General features: G+C 37.7%; 3 protein-coding genes across 4 annotated transcripts in view; 1 reads left to right on the top strand and 2 right to left on the bottom strand.

Annotated features, from left to right (window-relative positions):
- The first annotated feature begins 250 nt into the window (after positions 1-250).
- On the top strand, positions 251-5458 carry tdo2a (tryptophan 2,3-dioxygenase a). The gene is made up of 12 exons (XM_079631628.1): positions 251-372; positions 524-626; positions 965-1055; positions 1479-1549; positions 2611-2738; positions 2979-3165; positions 3380-3487; positions 3566-3677; positions 3766-3823; positions 4314-4393; positions 4569-4659; positions 4854-5458. Exons 1-12 carry the CDS (start codon positions 338-340, stop codon positions 5005-5007), a joined length of 1218 nt encoding a protein of 405 aa, XP_079487754.1. The 5' UTR covers positions 251-337; the 3' UTR covers positions 5008-5458.
- On the bottom strand, positions 5269-10903 carry ctso (cathepsin O). The gene is made up of 8 exons (XM_079631630.1): positions 10561-10903; positions 9922-10030; positions 9703-9842; positions 9051-9218; positions 8223-8344; positions 7599-7762; positions 6486-6578; positions 5269-6154 (listed from the first exon to the last, which is right to left on the bottom strand). Exons 1-8 carry the CDS (start codon positions 10726-10728, stop codon positions 6120-6122), a joined length of 999 nt encoding a protein of 332 aa, XP_079487756.1. The 5' UTR covers positions 10729-10903; the 3' UTR covers positions 5269-6119.
- A 1270-nt stretch (positions 10904-12173) lies between these two features.
- rnf130 (ring finger protein 130) overlaps positions 12174-22831 on the bottom strand; it is a 40230-nt gene continuing 29572 nt past the window's right edge. Inside the window, exons 6-10 of one of the 2 annotated variants that reach the window (XM_079630999.1) lie at positions 22253-22335; positions 18123-18219; positions 17384-17588; positions 15045-15138; positions 13625-14765 (exon numbers count right to left, since the gene is read on the bottom strand). In XM_079630999.1, the coding sequence (XP_079487125.1) occupies positions 14750-14765; positions 15045-15138; positions 17384-17588; positions 18123-18219; positions 22253-22335 (495 nt within the window). In that variant the 3' untranslated portion in view covers positions 13625-14749. Of the gene's footprint in view, positions 13087-13624; positions 14766-15044; positions 15139-17383; positions 17589-18122; positions 18220-22252; positions 22336-22831 lie in introns of those variants that run through there. The other variant, XM_079631000.1, reaches the window with a different exon arrangement.

The raw sequence follows: 22831 nt of genomic DNA on the forward strand, positions 1-22831 counted from the left end.
TGCTCTTGAAATTTGACTGTTTAAGACAATCTGAACCCTTTAACATGATCCCACATTCGTTCAATTTATGTAAATGCCCTGCTCATAATGTTATCAAGTCAAAGTTCTGTTTCAGTTCACCAGTTTCAGTTCGATTTCACCTAAGATAAGAACAAGACAAAGTCCAACATGTCCGCCGGGGTGAATGGCCAGAAGGGAGGTGGGATGGATCTAGAGATGATTGGTCAGCAGCATGTGGGGAAAAAAGTTCTAAAATTCGTGGACATCCTTGAGAACTGCCAGTTAAAAGTTGAGTAAAAGAAAGCAGTCCAGCTTGACACATATTATAATTTCAGCCATGAGTGGATGTCCATATTTTCAGAAGAAATTCTTGTATGTATTTTCAGCTTTCAACATTTTTAGATAGTTGATTATACAGTTAATCCCAAAGACACATATCATCACAACCATATCTGAAATCAGTTAGAACATACAACGCTGAATGTTTCTGTGTTTTATGATAATGTGTTTAATGGAAATACAGGTCAGCTAGTAAGCCGCATCTGAAAGAAGAGGAGAATGATGATTCTCAATCTGGAATTAACAAAGCCAGCAAAGGAGGTCTTATCTATGGTGACTATCTGCAGGTAAACTGCACATTAGCCTAACTCATGCATATAAATGACATTTTCATATATTTTAATAAGCATAAAGCATAGCTTCTCCTAAAATAGTTCATGATTAATTGGTGAAAGTCATCGAATCTAAAGTGTATTATAATGGGCTGTGCGATCAGAACACCATGTGATACTTTAGGTTTCCAAAATTAATAAATGCTGGAAATAGCATGCATCTCAGATTTGAATGGCAAACAGTGATGTAGTTCGTTTTTTTTATGTTCTATTTTAAATAGACACACTGAGTTTGGTTATTACATACTTTTTTGGCTTGCTTTTCATGAAACAAAATGTTCTCTCATCCCCAGCTGGATAAAATAGTGACATCTCAGATGCTTCAAAGTGAGCTGAAGGGAAACAAGATCCATGACGAACATCTGTTCATCGTCACACATCAAGGTGAGCAGCACAAAAACTAAACAGCCTTTGGGCAAATCAGTCTTAGCCTCTCCAATGAACGCTCCCAGAACACGACAGGGAAAAGAAAAAGAAAACTAATTTCCTTGTTTATAACGCTGAATGTTGACAAGTTTCACTGCGAACAAAACTAGTCAAGACTAAATCAAAAGCTCAAAGCTGAATGTAACCCACATCATGTGAACAATCGTCGACAATTCAGAATCCACCTCACCAGTGAATCCAGAGTTACACGACTATACATAATCCATAAATACATGCTTTTATTCACACCGTGTGTCATAAATGTTCATTAGAGAAGCCCAGAGACCAATGTCACTGCACTTTTGTAGCTACATTTACCTTGAAGCGCACTAACTTTTCATATAACCTGAAGAAATGATTAACTTGTTCCTTCTGTTGCAGCGTATGAACTGTGGTTTAAACAAGTTCTGTGGGAGCTGGACTCGGTGAGAAAAATCTTCACCAGTGGACATGTGAGTAGCCCAAACACAAAAACGATTTGTGTTAGTGGGTCATGAACAGCTACAGTTATCAGATAGCTCCATTTTTGAATGGACCTGCCTTTAATTAATGTAAGAAGATTAACATTTAATAAGTCACCTAAAAATGTGTTATAGAGCATTTTTTTTATGAGAATATTACATCTAATGAAGGTTCAGGCTGACAGGGAACAAAAAAGAGATTTGGAAGAGATGAAGAATGATTTTCATAAACACCTGGAAATAAAACACTAACTCAGCTCAATAGCTCAGACAAAATCAGGGCAAATATTTTAATATTATTATCTGACATTTTGTGCTATACTGCATCATGTACAAAACCATTCAAAAGTTTGTGGTCGGTAAGATTTTTTAAAGGGTCTCTTCTGCTCACCAAGGCTGCATTTATTTGATAAAAAAAATACAGTAAAATAAAGTGTCACTTACTCATGTGATGGCAAAGCATCATTGCTCAAGTCCTCGGTGTCACACGATCCTTCATAAATCACTCGAATATACTCAATATGCTCAATAAACATTTATTATAATCAATATTGAAAACAGAATAGTGTGCTGCTTAATATTTTTTGTGGAAACTGTAATACTTATTTTTTTTAAGATCAGCATTTATTTGGAATAGAAATCTCTAAAACATTATAAATGCCTTTCCTGTTGCTTTTTGTGTCCTTTTCTTGCTGAATAAAAGTATTAATGGTAAACCGGTTGTGCAAATGTTTTTTTTATACCCCAAGCTATTTTGAAGCTATGCTAGGGTTTTATAAGGATTTTTGGGATACTTGTCAAAGCGGCACATATGCATACTTGCAATGGAAAATTCAGTTTATTTATTGTTTGTGGACCTTTTGGACAATGATAAACAGCCCGAGCCTTCAGTTTTATGACATATGTAGTTCAGTTGAAAGAAAGAATGCGCACTGCAGCATGAGGCTGCCACCTTCAGTCTAGTTTAAGATACTTCTCTAGTTAAATGTCCTGTTTCAGACCCTTTATAAAGACTGATGAAAGTCAATCTAACTGTACCGCTATTTCGTCAGGTACGTGACGAGCGAAACATGCTCAAAGTCAACACTCGTATCCAAAGGGTTGTGATGATATTCAGACTGTTGCTCGACCAGTTCTCTGTTCTGGAAACCATGACTGCCTTAGACTTCTATGACTTCAGGTAAGGTTTATACAGTTCTCATTATGACAATGAAAAGCATTTGCTGAAAACAAGTTTCACGTTCCCTAGATAACAGCATTGGTTGAGCAAAATTGCTGTTGGAAATGTACCAACACTCAAGAGACTGGATATAGCTAACTCAGTAAATAAGCATTAGATGGCACTAATTTGTTAAATCAAAGTCAATGGCAGTTTAGCATAATTGTATTTAGCTGGATTGATCTGTGTTTCTGTGCACAGGGAATATCTCGCGCCGGCTTCCGGCTTCCAGAGTCTGCAGTTTCGACTGCTGGAAAACAAGATTGGGGTCCCACAAAACCAGAGGGTCCCCTACAACAGAAGGCATTACCGGGATAATTTCCGTGACCAGGAAAATGAGCTGCTCCTCCACTCAGAGCAGGAGCCCACGCTTCTTCAGTTAGTGGAGGTAAACCTGAGGGAAATCACATTATAAGATCAGTCATGAATACTGTATTAATCAATGTAATCGGGGAAATTCAACACAAGAGCTGAAACTTACTGGACTTCTTTGCTGGTTATTGGTATTCAGAGAAGAATAGGTTACATGGACAATTTATATATCAAGTCATGATAAATGTGGCGGACAGCTACATTTCTCATAAGCAATCAATACTTTTCAGCAATGGCTGGAGAGAACGCCTGGTTTGGAGGAAGGTGGCTTCAATTTTTGGGGGAAACTGGAAGCCAATATTTTCGAGGGGCTCAGTACAGAGACAGCAAATATAGAGGTTTGTGGAGGATCCCTGGATAATTCTGTGCAGTTCTCAAATCTAAGTTAAGTGATAACTCATGTTTCTTCTTAATAGCAAAAACCAGCCTCAGAGATGAAAGAGGAGATGATGGCCGAGGTCATTAAGCAGAGAGACATTTTCGTATCGCTCTTTGATGAGAGAAGACATGATCACTTACTAAGCACCGGTCAGCAAACCTCTCATGTATACAATGTCAATGTCAAGTGCCACATCCACTAGGAGTTACAGGGGGATATGATGTTCTGTCTGTGCAGGTCAGAGGAGGCTGTCCTATAAAGCACTGCAGGGAGCCCTGATGATATACTTCTACAGGTACGTCTAAGATGACCTGCTAATTTAGTACAAAGATGCTGTTCTATCCAAAAAGAGATAGATTTAACTTCAAAGTAAATGTTATGTTGTATACACAATCATTCAAGACTTTAGGACTGATACGATTTTTTAAATGTTTTTAAAGATGACCTTATGCTCACCACGACTGGATTTAATTGATCAAAAATACAGTAATTTACCATTTTTAATTAACGATTAAATATAATAGAAAATGTAATTGAATCCTGTGATGTCAAAGCTGATTTTTCAGCATTACTCCAGTCTTCAGTGTCACATGATCCTTCAGAAATCATTCTAATTTGCTGATTTGCTGCTAACATTTCTGATTATTGTAAATGTTACTTATTTACAAATATGAATTCATAATCAGATGTGGAACAGTGATCTCTTGTGGAACAGTTTCATTGTTATATAAAATCTAATTTATTTTCAAACTCATTTGTAACTCAACTTCTCTGTCTGTTCTCAGGGAGGAGCCTCGATTTCAGGTTCCTTTCCAACTCCTGACATCTTTGATGGACATCGACACCCTCATGACAAAATGGAGATGTATGTGACATCACTGAAACCAGCTTCAGAACTGCAAATAAATCTGACCTTAAACACCCTGTAGGGCAAAGCCTCTTAGAAGCGTGTCGACACTGAACAAAAGATTTTCTTCTGCATATCAATAATGCATTCCTTTTTTACTTCCTGCATTATTTATAGCTGAATTTCCCCCTAGATAACCACGTGTGTATGGTGCACAGGATGATTGGCAGTAAAGGCGGCACAGGTGGCTCTTCAGGCTATCAGTACCTGCGCTCCACTGTCAGGTAGGCCAAATAATCTGGGACGAATCCAGACAAAGCACTCTGCATTTGCTGGAATTATCCATGTGAAACATAATGCTAAATGAAATGTGAATTGGCAGCAATATGCAAGCCATCTCCTGGACACGGCCCACTCAAACACGAGTACAGTATGTATCGATATGCCTTAATTCATGAACCTGACTATGTTTTGCCAGTGATCGCTACAAGGTGTTTGTGGATCTGTTTAACCTGGCCACCTTCCTGGTTCCGAGGGATTGGGTTCCCAAGCTGGACCCGAGTGAGCACAGCTTCCTGTACACGGCCGAATGCTGCGACAGCTCCTACTGCAGCAGCGATGACTCAGACTAAACAGATGGAGGATGAGGGAAGGATGAACAGCGTTTACAGAGTACAGAAGAAAAGAAAAAAAGTCTCCCATCACCAACATTTGTCACTAAAGTCTTTTTAAATGGTAGACAGAGGCTACAAAGCTGCGCTGATTTTACAGATGTTCAAAGAGGGAATTTTAAGACCGCGTCAACACATAAAAAAAGAAAATCAGTGACACTGTTATTGCACTTGTTTATAGACCGTCAATATAATGTAATATTTTAACATATGTGTAGTTAACTGATTTATATTTTGTAAATAAAGAGCATACAGATATTATGATACTTGTTTATTTGGATAAAACAGACAATGTTTTCTGTCAAAATGTGTACCTGTAAGTTTATTTAATATCAGTAAACATGTCAGATTATTCCTAAAATGCAACCACAATTGATAAACACAATAAAAAGTAAACTTTGGTTAACACTCTATTGTAGTTTCCCTGTAACACATCTTACATTTATTTACTATAATAATAGTAACAGCAAATGATGCATAATTACAAGCAACTAACCCTAAACCAAAACCTAACCCTACATATATAGGTGAAATTAATATTACTCAGTACTTATTTGTATAATTACATTGTAACAAGGACACCTTATTAAAGTGTAACCCAAGTTTGTAGTTACAATGTACTGTAGTGATAAGCACTTACAGATCAAAGGCTGTAATTAGTATTCACAAAATATTATACAAATGTTCACATTTTTCTCAGATGAGTTCACTTGTGTGTCCAACATCAGTGCAATATAGTAAGCGTTCAGTTCAGTTGTGCACTTATACATACTAACAGTGTTTTCTAAAGATTAAAACATTCTTAAAGACAGATCTAGCTCGTGTGCGTTTCGTAACTAAAACTAAATCCGGCTCTGACTCGGATTATTTTGGGCTACAGTGACGGATTAGGAATATGATGTATTCGCTGAAATAGCAGCGTGCTTGCTCTGCATTCGCGAGGCAACAGGATTTGCTACGTGAGAATTTTGACAGTTCTCATCAGCTACCGGAGGATTTCCGTCCTGAGGGTGATATTTTAAAATGTCGATCTGCCACGGTCTTATCACGGAAATACAAAAGATTATTGACAATCACACAAAAACAGCAGCAACATTGTCAGCAATTCCTAGAAAAAAAGAAAAAAAAAGAGTGGCTGTTGATTCTCATCTGACATTGCGTGAAGTCAATCAAAGTTATTGACAAACAAGATCACAATCGAAAAATAATCTCACTACATTATTTAGAAAAGATCTGACATAAAATAAAACTAGGCATTCATGATTGTATTTTTACATTGCAGACAGTATTGAGTGTTTGCCAACGACGTCCAACACTTCATGAATATTTATGAATGCACACAATGTCTCCCTGCAGCAGGATGCATTGTGTTTATCACTTGTCTGGGAAACTGTCAACAAAGTAAAAAAGCATTAAAAGTGGGTCATACACAAACTCACCACACATGTTGTTCCCTATTTTGATGTAAACATATCCATTATCGCCCCATGAGGTCCCCCAGGAATTGCGTACTATCCAGTATGGCACTTCCCCTGTGATAAAATATGAAGACATATCAGAGATAATACACCTGAGATGGGAAATGATTAATTACAAAAAAGTCATAATACATAGCGTACACTTATAATGGTATGGAAAAAAACCCAGGAGTTTTTCTTATTTATATCCAAACTAATCCAAAAAGCAACTGATTAACTGCAATAACGCTCATGTATTGTTTCGGGTTTAAGTTACGGTACTTTAAGTACTTTAAGTACACATTTGTACCGAGCCCATAAAGTGACATGGTGATGGGGAAAAAATATGAGATGGGAAGGACATTTGTATGTTGCAAAAGAACGAAAGAGTTTTGCAAGCGAACGCAAACTTTCTAAGGGGAACGCAAATGTTGTGAAATATATATATTTTTTTCATATCACCGTGTCTCATTAGTGGGCTTCATACATTTGTACTGTCAATATGATGTACTGTAATGTTCTAACATATGTGCTGATTTATATTTGTAAAGAAGAGTATACACAAAAAGTATACACATACAGATATAAAGATGTGTTTATTTCAAAATTAGACCCTGTTTTCTGTCAAAATGTGACAGAAATTTTGTAAATTTTGCATGTTTATTTTTAGTAAACATGTCAGATTATTATTATATACAAACTAATCCATAAAGCATCTCATTAGTATTGCAGATTTGACAAACTGATTAATTACAATAACGCTCATGTATTGTTTGCAGTTTCAAGCGAATGGTGCGTAAATTGCTCTACTTTACACTGCGAGTCCTTAATTCAAACTAGTAAACAAACAGGAGAAAACAAATCAAAGGAGTGTATAAACGCTGCGGACAGCTTGCTGATTATACCGCAGACACATCAGGCAGTTTTCTGGGATGTTGGCACACAGCCAGTATTTGCCAGTGTCGGCTCAATTGTGTGCCCTTGACAGGACGTAATCCGTGAAGGCCAGCGCTCTGAACCCTTTATATGCTCTGAGGCACAAGTAAAGAGAGTTTAACCGCCCGTGTCTGTGTGTGTGTGTGCGTGTGTGTGTACCTGTGGTATCATAACCGGTGATCAGTACGGCATGGTTGGCATTGTGGCTGGAGCAGTGGTGCTGAATGATGCCGCCCAGGTAATCCTGCCAGCTGATGGCATCCACAATGACCACAAGAGGCCCGGACTCCACCAGGACACTCATCATCACCTCCTCATGTGCACTAGAACAACATATCCCAATGTATACAGTGCTTAGGCTCAATTTAATTAATACAATTGAATGCATTCATGAGATTTCCCTGCAGGCTGTGACAGAAATGGAGACAGTGCAACCAGTAAAACGGTTGGTTGACCCAGTTGGTTAGGACTGAAATCATGTCATGTCACATAAAGAACACAATGTAAGACAGTGACATCTGACATAAATGTTAACACCGAAACACAGGTCAGAAGCGCTGCGTTTGGTTTTTGATCAGCCGTATGTGAGCGTACAGTCCGTGACCCCGAGTAGCAAACAGACTTGACAAGAACAGATGAGTAAACATAAAACGTTGGCCCACATCCCAACAAACTTCAACCTTGAATGATGGAATTGTACACAAGGTCTGCACTGCACGTAATGCACTGGCACAGCTGACTGTTGATGTAAAGCTCAAGGTATCTGCATGCTACATCTATTACCTGAAGTCATAAGCGGAGTAATTCCTCACTATCACGCCATCATGAGAACGAGGAAAGTACTGGCAGCTTCCAGCTACGGCTTTGAAGGGATACTCCGCCTGATTCACTAACTTTAATTTGGTCTGAAATAAAACAGACATACAAAGCAGGATATTAGATGCGCCAATTATGCAACTTCTGGGAGGATAACAGACATCTTTAATTAGCAGCTTGTTGTGGATGATTCCGACAACTTTACTTTGAGTTTTAACCCTCTCAGAACTGGAGCGGCTAGCTAATTAATTTAAACCTTTATTAAAATCCTAATTAAAATGCTTGTTACAAAAAAAAAAGAAGAAGAAAGAAAACAGATGTCATTTAAAAGCTTAGAACGGGGACTTCACAATACATTTCAGCACTTTTACCAACTTAATTACTGCTTTTAAATCAGCTGTAAAATATGCGTTTTGTTTGCTAAATTTAGGGAATATGATCCAAATGAGAATATAACTACTAAAACGTTTCGATAACCTTGTTACACAAAGTTTGGTGCAAGAACTTTTAAAAATTATTTTGAAAGAAGTCTCTTATGCTCACCAAGGCTGAAGTTATTTGACCAAAATTACTCAATTTTAATATTGAGAAATATTATTAATTTAAATTTACTGCTTTAATACATTTTAAAATGTAATTTTCTGCAGGAGACTGGCCCGCAAGGAGCAGGATCCGACACCATTGGTCAAAGCAAATAAAACTAATGGTGGTTGAATACACTATTATTATCAACTTAAATAATGCAATTTTCCCAGTTACGTCATCATGAGAAAAAGAGAGTGCAGATGACAGCACCTGTATGAGCCAGTACAGAGCTTCAGCAGGGGATCCACCATTACAGCCATGGTTTTCATAAGAACAGTCTATAACCTGCTGCACACTGAGCTGCTGTAGTTTCCCACCATCTTTAGCTGACACCGATTCAATGGCCTCCACCACACTGAAGGCCCAGCAACCTCCACACTGCAAGAAAGAGCAAAAAGAAATGCTGAGTAAACATATCAATTACACGTTGTAACAAAAAAGTCATATGTTCTGAGTCTGAGTAAATGCATGAGTGAAAAAATGTGAAGTTCAGATCTAAACTAAAGCCTAATCTTGAAGTCGGCACGGACCAGAAGTTGTGATTATCTCTTCCTCCCTGTTGTGACATATGTCCAAGTGAAAAAGCTTCTCAAATGAAAAATAAATAAATAAATAAATAAATAAAGGCAGAACTTGATATTGTCCATGTGTGATTGATTGGATGGTTGTGGTTTGCTATTGTTGTGATCTCATGTGAGTGACAGGTTGATCCCGCCCTCATGCCAGTAAACACATCATCAGAGAATAGAAGAGATGCCATTGCATAAGGGAGGGGAAATAACTTTAATTAAAGATTATGAGGGCATGAATTAAAAATAATAATAATAAAGATTTCATGGGGACTTTAACATCTAAACCCTACCGACTCCTGGTTTCGTACTGGTCCGACAACTCCATGGTCCCTCCAATCAAACCTGGGTGGATAATTCGTCTTAGTTTGAAATCCAGGCCTAGATGGGTCAAACTTTGGAGCCGTCTCAGCCCGAGCTGTGAGATATCGCTCTGACAATCAAACGAGACGGGTCAGTTGCCATTATATAAAAAGTGAATCCATCTGTAAGCATCCTTATCCTGCACTCACCTTTGAATTGTTTCGGAGAGAAGTCAGAGAACTGGTTGATGCCGTAACTGGCAGAATGGTTTGATTTCTTCAACTGTGAGTTCAGAAAGGCTTGTCTCTTGAGGGAACTCTACAATGTGACAAAACAAAATCACCAAAGGTGTCTTGTGCAACAGGTAGCCTAAGATCTGAATCACATGAGGAAATGTATCACATGACAGAAACTAATAGAATTACTGGCATTGCCTATATATATATATACCATAAAACTCAAATTCTAGAGTCTGTATTGAGACATGGTCAGTAACTGTAACTGTTAGATTTACTTTATAGTTCCAATATTTCAATACATTAGAGTCATCTCTAGTTATAGTCTGCCTTCAAAAACGAGCAAGCTGCCTACCTAGACAACATTTCTGGGCATCCAAGGTGCATTAAGCTGTATGTGTGAGAGTCCTCATCTTATGATGCCTAAAAATACTGTCTAACGTTAGTCTAGTTAACGTTAGGCAGCTCACTAGTTTATGACTAGGAGACACACATCCATTGTATCTAATAATCATAGGCAGCGATTGTTGATGAATGAGTTCTTATGATACGGATGTAATGCTGTCGTTGTAACGTTAATGTGAGATATTAATGTTAGTCCACTAAATATACCTGGAAATTAATCAGTCTCTGATAGAGTTCGTTGTTTTCATTTACTTGCTGAAAAGTCATCAGTCGGTCTTCGTCCGTCAGATATGTCCTATTTAGTTCGACGCTGATGGATCCCGTGAGCAGTTCATGGTAAATTATCAAAACAACAAATGTTAAAGTAAACGCCATTTAAACGGAACCATAAACAAACGTTTAGCAAAGCCTTCGGTCGGTACTCTTTAGCAACTTTCATTTCGGCTCAGATAATTTCCTGCAGCAGAAGCAGAGCAGAGAGCTCTATCGCCCTCTAGCGGCCGATGAAAACATTACCTGAGCGCGCACTCTTACACATCTATGGTTGCGGACTTGCGGGACACAGACAGGCTGTTATATGTAAAACGGAACCAAAGCACCGAAGGAATCACAGACGAAAAGGTTACAGACACTAAACTCTTAAATGCATTGTATTACATTAATTTAATACAGTAGCGTGTATGATGCATCTAATTACGCTATTCAAAAGAAATACATTTTTTCTGAATGCTTTCCATGAAATTTAAAGGTCACACACTTAATGGTGCCCATGTAACAGTTATTATAAAAGTACAATGTGATTGCATAATGAATGATATATTCTCCTGATGTAATTATTTTATGAAGCTGCCTGTAATTAGGCCTAGGCTATATTAAAGTGATTTAGTAACATTTAACATAGGCCTATGTATTTTTGAATTCTACCACTGCTATAAATAATAATAATAATAATACTATATCATCTTAAGTGTCCCTAAATAAAAATCTACTTCACTCTTCTTTCTCTTTTGTTCTGGGTATTTAAACTCCAAAGAGGCTGATGCCCTTTCTGATGGCAGGGCCCAGAATCCAGACTTGAGCTCAAATAGCACCAGTTGAACTCAATTATCATCCATCCATGACAGTGTTCTTATTGTTAACTAAAAACAAAACAAGCTTTTCATTATGAAGCTGAAATAGAATTAAATAAAATTAGATGAAAATATTTGCCTTGTCCAACTAACTAACTAAAAAAAAAAAAAAAGCTGAAGTACTAAAATTAATGAAGCTTAAACTGGATTAAAAAGAGCTGAATATAAATATTTAAAATATAATAAAATGACAAAAGCATATTAAATTACTAAAACTGAAACAAAAATTAAAACTGAAAATAAATATGAAAGCAAATACAAAAAAATAATAAATACTATAATAGTGTATAAACAATACTAAAATAGCACTGATCCATGTTGTATTTATTTTAAACCGCACCCAAAGAAAGACGTATAGGCAATTATGACAAGTTTAATGCGGAGGCAGTATGTAACATATTAGCCCATTATCATGACCCACATCAAGCAGAGCCGTTACTCTGAGTGTCTCAGAGTAGAGCTTCTGCCCTGTCCTGACTGAACTATATGACATAAAACAAATCTGAAGCAGAATCAACATGAAGATTTCTGTGAATGCGGCCCAGTATGGTCACAATGCCATCCCCCGAAAACGAGAACACAAAATAGACAGACACTCTTGTGCACGGACAAGATCCGATCCAGGAAAGACAAATTGAGAGATATATATACTGTATGAATTCTAATATGCAAATACTGTATGTATGCATGTATATATATAAATACACATACATACATATATATATATATATGTATGTGTATGTATATATACAGTATATTTATTTATTTATTAGGTCCCCTTGCTTGGAACTGATTAGTATTCACTGAAGGTAGTCCATAGGATTTTCTTTAAATACATGTTTCAAACATTTTCATTCTATGTACACAGAAATACTGTATATTTCTACGAGGAAGTAACGGTGATTTGTCGAGGAGTTTCGAGTGCTAACAGGCCAGCACTAAATGTGAAGCTGCAGCATTTGAGCATATGAAGGACGAGTTGGGTTTGGATCTGAGACACTGTTTAGCTACAAAGATGCAAAGCATTGAGAGATGCAAAGCAGACAGCGCTTCTATAAAGGCCGTTTCCAAGCCTGCTTCCACGACTGTCCTCAAGAGAGTTTTCCCCATCTGGAACAATAATAAGCATTGGAACGTAAAAACGGTCAGCAAATTACATACATGAGACAACAGCTGAGACGACATTTGGGGCTACCAGAGAAATGAACAAAGAGGTACTTCCCATAGCGTCTGTGAAAAGATGTCATTTGAAATAGTCTTTCAAAAAGTAAGAGAGGAAAATAAGTGTAAAAGTGTGAGGCTGATGATGGTGCAATCGTCCAATCACATCCGCTTGAGGCGACCGATCATTCTACAGTGGTAGAGTTTATCGCCAGAGTCAGTGTGCTCACTGTCTATACTCCATTTCACACTCATAAAGGTTGATCCCCATAGTCTGGGGTCGGGGAGAGGACGATGGAGGAATGGACTTGAGGTGGAGGAGATGCGTGTCCTCAGGATTTGTTGTCGTCGTACATGTCCAGTGACGCCTGGATGTCTGGAAGCTCCATTTCATAATCTACACTGCGCGGAGACACAGAATTACGGTTGAAGAAATGTCCACCTGCAAACAGACAAACAACAAAAATGACGGGGTTTAATCGTAGTTTTTGTGTACAACAGGGGGACAGAAGTGAGAAAGATGAAAGGAGGAATGATTCTGCAGAATGTTAATGAAATATCCAGGATTCTGCTCCTGTAGACTGAAAATACTTGTTTACCTTTCCGCATAAAGGTTGTGCTCAAATCTGACATTTCATCTCAGCACAAAATCAATGTCGGTCCGTTACGTGTAATCAACACTTATTATGTCCTTCACACTGGACCAATTACCATCAACCGTCTCAGTGGAAGCCAGTTCTTTATGGAAGAGTTTGTGATTATACAGTTCCTTGATTTAAGTGGATTTTATGGACATGTATATTTTATAGGTCCACGTTTTTCTATTTTATTTATATTCTGTCCAGTAGACTAGATTGCAATTATTGAACTGCATGAACTGTTAACACAAATACGTGTATGCTCTGTTCCATTCAATTGTGCATTATTAAACAGTATTGAATTATACACAGTAGGAGTATAAAATAATGCAACAGTAGATAGGTAAATAAAAACCTTACTGATTTACTTAAAATAACACTGCAATGTCTGAAAATGCACTGGATATTTTATCTTTAAAAACAGTGTAAAAGGTACATTGTCATTTTTATGTTCAACATTGACAAAATTTAAATTCAATACACCATCAATCCTTCTATCAAAAACGTGTTTTTGTCTTACCCTGATTCACTATGGTAAGCCTATGGATTCAGTTGTTTTACCGCTAGTACATAATGTACCTTTAGCTTGTATTCAAACAACTCCAGACTTAAAGACAGGGGCTTAATAATGTATATATTTACAACAATAAAGCAAAAATATGCTTAACTCCAGCAAGTAGTCCTTCATTAGCTTGTTCAGATGTTTTTAGGTTTCCAGCTAAACTCTACAGAAAAGTGTTCCTCCAGGACTGGAGCCCTGACCTTAAGTTGCACAATCTCGATCCTCATGCATTAAAGGTTAGGCTTATACAAAACACAACCTGTCCTCATAGATATGTTACAGTATTTATAGTGCTCTTAGCTTGACGTTCTGTAAGGATGTAAAACTTTACAGCTATAATATGCTGCAGCAAATCAATACTGTACGTCTAATAGACATGTGACAGAACGAAGAAGGTAAAAATTTGATTCAGGAGTCTCACCATGGTAAACTGAGAGAGACAGAAGCATCAAAACAGTATCAAGGAATACAACTAGTACTAGTAACTGCTAACTTACTGGACAATTCAGCACAACAAAGCTGTTTGCACAAAGCAATTTTAATACACACACAAATGTCTTTAAAAAAATAGTTTACATGACAAAGATAAACCAAAGTATTTAAAAAAAACGCATTTAAAACACATTTAACATTTCTATGCACTTAACACATTTCTATCCATTTAACAATATTCTTCTAAAATAAAAACAAAAAGAGCTTATTAAATAAAGCAATTGCGTAAAACAGAAGTTGATCAGCAATATAATCCAGTGAAAACATATGAAGATCCTCACATCTACAGAGGTGAAAGTTAGCTCTAGTAACACTAACACTGCATGTGTTTGAAGTGGACATGGAGTGCAATCTGCAACTTTGCTTTTCAGGATGCATTTCTATTTTAGAACTCAGGACTCCAGAAAACATCTTCATTCCAACTTAAGGCTGTAAAAGATAAATACACATAGTAAAAAAAAAATAGCAAACTCATATTTTGGAAATATATAACATGTACCTAAATAAATTGATTATAAAATAATGATTTGATGAATCTCATTTAAAGACTTTTAGCCTGCATAACACTATGACAGTATTTACTCTTAGAGAAGTGTAGTACACTGATGTCACAAATCTTGAAGGACAGTAGGTACATTTCCTCTTTGTTAATGTATTTAGGGATGCTATGACATTCTGAAAATCTTGAAAAAGATCTACAATACTCACTCATCGGTGGGGGCGCTGGCAGTGGCTCTGATGATCATGTAACAAAGTGTGAGAGCAGAGAGGACGCCGAAGCTGGCAACAATAAACCACTCTTCTGTCAACAGAGTAAAAGGGGGAGGAGTCATTTTCTGTTGAGGGCGGAGCCAGGGTATCATCTCGACAGAGAGCCGAAGAGAACAGGAAACTGGAGACAGGTGGAGGCGTGAAGAAAAGAGGAACGCTTCTCTAATCCATGGAACAAGAGAGGAAGCCATAGGCAAGCGATGATCCGAACACAACAGAAGCAAACGAGAGCGAAACAGAACGCAGCACATTCAGAGCACACGACGCTTAGTGCTGGTTTAGCCAGACATTTACAAAGCAGCAAAGATCTGTTAGGAAGACCATGACATTAGAAGATGCAGCAGCAGATAAGTATTCCACACAGATGTTTTTTTAAGGACAAATTAAATTAAGGGATTTTTTTTTTTATAATTCTGTAAACCAATAGAATTCACATTCAAAAGAATCTCTAAAACAGAGACCACTACAACTTTTAGAAAGAAACCAAATAAAAAACCCTGAATAAATTGCAGAGCTGTTCAGGCGCTACACCTGCTTGGGCTTCTATTACATAATTAATCACTACAATTCAAATAGAGGCCAACAGGAGGGGTTAAAATTGCTGAACACAATATTTTAAAGACACAGCACCAGGACAAATGGTTGGAAAATAATAAATTATCCCACAAACCCATAATTACCCCACATCTGTTTCTGCAACTACACTTTGTTCTGTTATTTTGATTTCTGTGCACTTTTCTTTTCTTAAGATTAGTTTCATTGCACTCAACATGTGTGTTGTTATAGCTCTGAACAAACTGCTTAAAAAAACGCTGGCACAATCTATATACTAAAATAACTTCAGAGAAAAGGCTGTTATTTAAAGCCAACGCATATTTTTTTTTTATATTTAAAGACAATACTTCAATTTAACTTTCAAAAGGTGTAAGGTTATTACTAGAGGTGGATGGTATAGCGCAACAATAAAACTGTTAGACATTTTGTCAATCAATGTGAATTTAAGGCAAAAGGATCTATCTTTCTGTTAAAACGTTCAACCATTTTACAAATGTGTGTATTATGACATATATAAATATCAACTCAAATGTTAAAGGAGTACTTCTCTGCTAGCAAAATGAGCTTTCAATAAAACGTGGCTGCCTATACAGAAGAAAGATTGAAATCCGCTCTATCTGACTAGACAAAAGAGAATAAAGGCTGTTGTCTTCCCTTTTTCCAAATAGGTAGGAAAAGTCAACACCCATAATGCACTGGGCATGATGCGGTCCAATGCACTCCCACCAGTCTGCAGTGGATACTCTTACCAGAGTCAAATACCACCTTGCTTAGTAGGAAATACTTCTTACCAAACTTTACGTCTTAATAGTGTCAACTTTTTGTTTCTGAATGCAAGAATTTAAAGAGTAAATGTTTTGAGGGAGGGAGTTACCTTTGGATCATGCGCCTTGTAGGCAGTGGCTAAAGTCTGCAAAGAATCATTAATATGGAAAGAACACTGCGATGGAAAAGCTGAAAAACCAGTTTGTAGACAACTGGATGACCTAACAGTTTTAGGCCAAATGGAAACTGCCGTTCTGTCAGCTCCGCCCAAACCCCCGATGCAAAATGCTGTCACGTATACAGGCGAGAAACCTATTGCCATAGTTTTCAATTAAACGAGCGTTCGAGTAAACATTGTTCACTTACATATATTATCGACACTGCCGATTTTCAACCCACTTTGTATTTTTACAGTCACACTTTACAAAAAAGTGATTTTGTGACTGAATGTACATTATCTCACTCATTATAAAATGATATGTAATTTTGACATTCATTTTAAATGTGATAGGAGAGAGCACAGAGTGCTATGACAAACACACAGTGACGTGAGAAGTCTAAGTAAAGATGTACTGCAGTGAAAGGGCAGGACACGCTGTGGTGGAGCAGAGACACCTGCTGACATCACTGAGCTCAGCCTCAGCAGCAGGTGGAGGGATGCAGTCAGCGCACTGAAGGAAGGAAAGATAACCCCCCGGCTGGGGAGGAAATGAAGGACAACGTGGGAGGGAGGTGAGGAAATAAAGGTGACAGAGAGAAACTTAAAGGGGAAGTGTGTGACCTTTTTCACCGTTACAATACTAAAATAATATCCCAGTTTTCTAATATTTCACAAGTCTGTTTTGAAAACAATCATTATTTTTTGAAATTCAGTTTGGTGACGCAGAAATGACACACTTCACCTTTAAAGAACATCCAGAAATGAGAAATAAAGACAGATTAAGCCTTGCTCTTACTAGTGACAGCGATGTTGATCTCTCCGGAGCGAGGAATGAGCTCTTCGTCGGAGGGAAGCTGGGAGGAACTGGAGTGGCGTAGAGGCTCCATGCTGATGCTGGTCTCAGAGGACAGGTCCACCAGCGCAGTCCTCTGGCTGGAAGTCTGACTGCGGGACATTCGGTCCATGTCAAAAGCCATGTTGTCCACGCAGGGCAGGTTGGGCTGCAAGGGCATACATGTTTTAGTCAAATTATATTAACAAATCATAAGAAGTAAAAAAGGTAACATTTACAGCATTGAATATCAGCCATGGCATGAAAAATAGCATGAAATTACTAAAGTAACCACCAGAGGGCGCTATTGGATCATAAATCCTCTGCAAAATCAAGATTACAGCACAAATTACATTAAAGTTGTGAATTGTGTTGTAACCAGCAACACATCTTCTTTGTCATTTTTTAAAGTAATATCTTTACATTCTCAGTTCTGTAATAATTCTGGCAATCCATCCCAAACAAACTACAGAACTTGATGTTATTTTCAAGATGATAAATCATAATAAAATCATAACAAATCAAATAAGAGCCTTATAAAAGTCATAACCTGCTGCCCTCTGAGATCAATGTGTCTGTTGTGCACACTTAGTTGCACATTTTGTGGAAAATTGTTCCCAGAAGACAGCTATAAATGTTACAAAACCTGTTTGTTTGTTTTTTTACGAGAGGTCTTCGGAAGTATGTGCGTGTGTGTGCTCACCATAACCCCCAGCGCTTTAAGGATGTTGAGTTTACACATGGGACAGGTGCAGTGCTCATTTAGCCATGGATCCACACACATTTTATGGAAGACATGCCTAAAGAAGAGATGAAAACATTTTGATAGCCATAAATAAAGCACATCTGCATGTTGCAATCATCTGTTAAATTTGTATATATTTAAAGTGTAATACATTTAGTTGCAACAACAATGTGCATGAATAAAATCTTTCTAATCTCTCTATTGCTATTATTATAATAATTCGTTACATTTATCGCTTTTCTGGGTACTCAAAGCGCTTTACAGAAGGGGAATATCCTCAACCACCACCAATGTGCAGCATCCACCTGGATGAGGCGACGGCAGACAGTGCGCCAGAACACACCTACAGTCCCACACACCAGCTTATATTATTGGTGGAGAGGAGAAAGAGTGAGGAAGCCAATCAGTATATATGGGGATGATTAGGAGGCCATGAAGATGGACAGAGACCACTGGCCAAGTTTTAATGACCACAGAGAGTCAGGACCTCAGTTTAACGTCTCATCCGAAGGACGGTGCTCTTTGACAGTAAAGTGTCCCGGTCACTATACTGGGGCGTTAGGACCCACACAGACCATAGGATGAGCACCCCTGCTGGCCTCAATAACACCTCATCCAGCAACAACCTGGTTTTCCCAGGAGGTCTCCCATCCAGGCACTATCCAGGCTCAGCCCTGCTTAGCTTCTTTGGCCACAGGGTGATATGGCTGCTGGATTATAACAATGCAAGACCATGAAATGGCGCATCAAGCCTTTGATATCACCATAATTCTTCGCAGCAACGATGAATACTTGAAACTGCTCTAAGAACACTGGTGCAAGAAGGACATTACACGTAAAAGCACATTACACATTTCTATTACAACCAGAGAGAGGAGAGAGTGAGAGGCAGATTAAAAGCAAGAAGCTGGTGGACTTCAAAGCAGCAACATGAGCTTTCACAGAGAGCTGTCGAGTCTCTTCTCCTCCTCCTCATATCCGGCTGCTGCACAATCTGAGCTGTGTTTACTCCAGGAAAGACCCTGGGCTCTCGACAGCGGAAACCCTCTTCATGAGGGAGATTCTCGGCACAAGCCAGCCATTGAAACTCGTGCTAGAGACAAGGCAGGTATTGTGGCTCAAAAGATTGTAGGAATCTTTCTCACTGCATCATAGAGCATCTAAAATGATGCTTAAAAGTTCTTACGTTTTAAATCATTGTCATTTATATGCACACATACAACAATGCATAGTAATAAACAGCCTTGTTTGTTTACCTATGTATATTTATACATTTTAATATGATAAATGCACACAGATTTTTTAAACAAAACACATTAAATGCATATAGAATACAAATTAATTTGATAAATATATAAAAGTTTGGGGTCAGTGCAAAAATATTAAGGAGCACAACTGTTTTAAACATTGATAATAGTAATAAATGTTTCTTGAGCACCAAATAGGCGTATTAGAATGATTTCTGGAGGATCACAGGACACTGAAGACTGGAGTAATGATGCTGAAAATTAGGATTTGCAATCTCAGGAATAAATGACATTTTAAAAGGCATTCAAATAGAAAACAGTATAGTCCCAACCGGAATAAAGGCAGGTTCCTCAGCCTCAAGTTGTTTCAAAAAAGATTTCCGAACAGAACTACTGGGCAGGAGAGATAGTGGAATAGAGCAGCAGCAATACATTTGAGAGGGGTTATCTAAGGATATCAAATAATGCTAAGTGCGTCTTACATACTGTGACTAATGGGTGCTGAGAGGACCCATGCTTCTGAAATTATCCTGCAACAACGTGACGTGCAAACAAACTCCAATAATGCTTTATTTTATTGGATGGAGAACGTGCAAACAAGGGTCAAATTAATTCATAATGAGGGTGCTTGCAACACAAATTATACTAAAGAGATGCATGCCATCAAACTACGACAGACCAGAGTCTGGGCCCAATCTTTATGTAGGCTACTGTATTCTTTTACAGTTACCATATCACATGCACGTTTATACCATTTACATGCATATGCAGTCAGACAGATCCATGAAGTAAAGGGCACACCCCTGAGAAAGTTACAGAGAAACAGCGAAGCTAATGCACTGGGACGTAAATTGAATGGCCTAGGCTAGGTCAAGTGTACTGCCATTACTTGTGCTATGAGTTATTGATTGTGGCTGGAGATGCTTATGCTTAAGAGAGCAGATACACTCACATTAAAAAGGAATAAGATAAGATGGTAACTTATGCTCAGAAGTCTCTTATGCACACCAAGGCTGTAATCATTTGATCAAAAATACAGTAAAAACTGTATTATTGTAAAATATTATTACAATATAACATTGTTCCTATGGTAAAGCTGAATTTTCAGCATCAGTACTTCATTCTCCAGAATTCTTTGAATTATATTTTAATATAATTATTTTGTAATATTATAATGTCTTTACAGTAAGCATAGCAAATATGATAAATATCCAACATACATATTGCAATCAATGATTATGATGTTTCGCTGGGAGTCCCATGAAATCAAATATGAGTTTCTGTTTTCTTTCCTGTGTTGACAAATCTAGTATAGAAATAGGAAGTTAGGCGCAATACTTTTTTTTTTTTTTATAGCCAATAGGCTTTTGTTTATATATTTTGCCACCTTTTGGGAGTGTGTTAGCTTATATATGACCTGAAAGCCAACAGAAATGGACTAAAAGTTTGATTTCATTGAGTCTACAATGCTTGCAAGACCAACATGGTCATCCAACCCTTCCTCATTATGACTAAGAGTCTGAGACTGGTTTATAGCTGGATGTCAGCAGCTGTCTGAGGCAGTACAGGCTGCAGCTCATGAGTGTGTTATTTGATCTGACTGGAGTGAAGCAGTGATTCAGCCGTAAGCAGAGAACAATGCAATTAACCAAGCTCTGGATTAGCGTTTCATTGCTGCTGTGCAGTTGTAGAGACAGAAAGTGGGAGAGAAAGAGATAATAATGATAGAGTGAGTGGGTGTGGAATGGATGAAAAGAGAAATGGTACGACAGATTTCACAGAGAGATGACTGATACTGTACTTAAAAGTATAGTTTCTTTACTAGTGGTTCCAAACATGTATGACTGACTCTCTACAGTAGCATCAAACACAAAAGGAAATATTAGCTGAATGTCCAAGTTATTTCATAAAACAGAGAGCAGTCATTTAGGTTTAGACCACAATCAGGGTGAGTAAATTACAACAAAATATTAAACTGAATGATCTCCTTAAAAGGAAGCACCTCAATTACAAAAACAGTGTCAACAACAATATGTCTGTCAAAAAGAAGAAGAAATAAAAAAACAGCAATAGTGAGAAATCTAGTGAATTACTGCATGTTGCAGTTATGACGTGTACAGTACTGTATGTGTGTTTGTTGTAAGGTGATCTACAAAATTTGCAGTCAGACTTCCAGCTGTGTGACCGGGTCATACTCGACAGATGGTGTCTGAAACTGTAGGAAAGGGCATGCTTGTGTATTTGTGTGTGCATACTGCATGTCGCATCCCTTTAATACAGTGTGCATGAATAATGTGTATCTGTTTGTAAGTATAAATGCGTGTCTGTGTTTGTGTGTTGGATGCCTAGAGGTCACTGGAAGCTGAGCTGCTAAAAATAAGCAGAGTGGGTCTGACAGGGGCAGTGTGTGATTCACAGCCACAGCAGTGCCATATTTCCTCAACAAAATCACATCTCACAACAGCAAGTGACCCCTGATCTCCCTTTCTCTCTCCCTCTCTCTCCAAATGTCATTTGACCATTATTCAAAGCCTGGGGTCAAAACCAAATTGCACTGGGCAATGCAAAGAGATTTTGTCAGCAGACAACATAAGCTGAGTTGTTAAGAAGACAGAAATATCTTCATCTACACCATAACAAGGGAAGTTTCCTGAGCAAATTCTGAATTCAAATTATTATAAATGCAATTATTACTACTACTACTATATTATTATTATTATCCATTAACAAAACAAAACACGAAATAAACTGTGTACCTAGACCTTTGTGGAGATTATAATGCCCTTATTACACAAAGCAAAGCAAAACTAAACACAGACACACACACACACACACACTTACTTGCAAGGTAGGATGCGGACCACATCGTTTAGCTGATAACCTTCAATGCACACCGCACAATGATTAAAATCTGGTTCTGTTTCCTGAAAAACATGAACAATAAAGATGAGATTCTTCACCAAGTGAAAATGTAGCTAAAAATGAAATTGTCAATATTAGAAGTACAATTAGGACACTCCTGTAAGATACATTAGGGCAGCTTCAGGATCATTTGCCAGTCAAACAAGAAAGAGGGCAAATGTCAAAAGCCAGAAACTGATGAAAATGATCAGAAGATAAAATACAATAAATGACCACTGACAACACTAAAAGAACACTGTAACGTGACACATTCTAAACTTATCAATTATGAATAGATTTCATTTTTAATATAGTTATGTGGGCTGCATTTTTGACCAATGCTACTTAGCACAACACAGAAATAGAAACCAAGCGACCATCACAATGTCCTGCTGCTCGTCACTTGGTGGATGTGATCAGCTAAGGACAAAAAAGAAGAAAAATATGTTTTCCCCCCTATTCAATATGACTATACAACAACAATTTTAAAATAATACTTTTATTGTATTATTATTTGAA

The sequence above is a fragment of the Phoxinus phoxinus genome, assembly GCF_949152265.1.
Source record: "Phoxinus phoxinus genome assembly, chromosome: 12".
Lineage (NCBI taxonomy): Eukaryota > Metazoa > Chordata > Actinopteri > Cypriniformes > Leuciscidae > Phoxinus > Phoxinus phoxinus.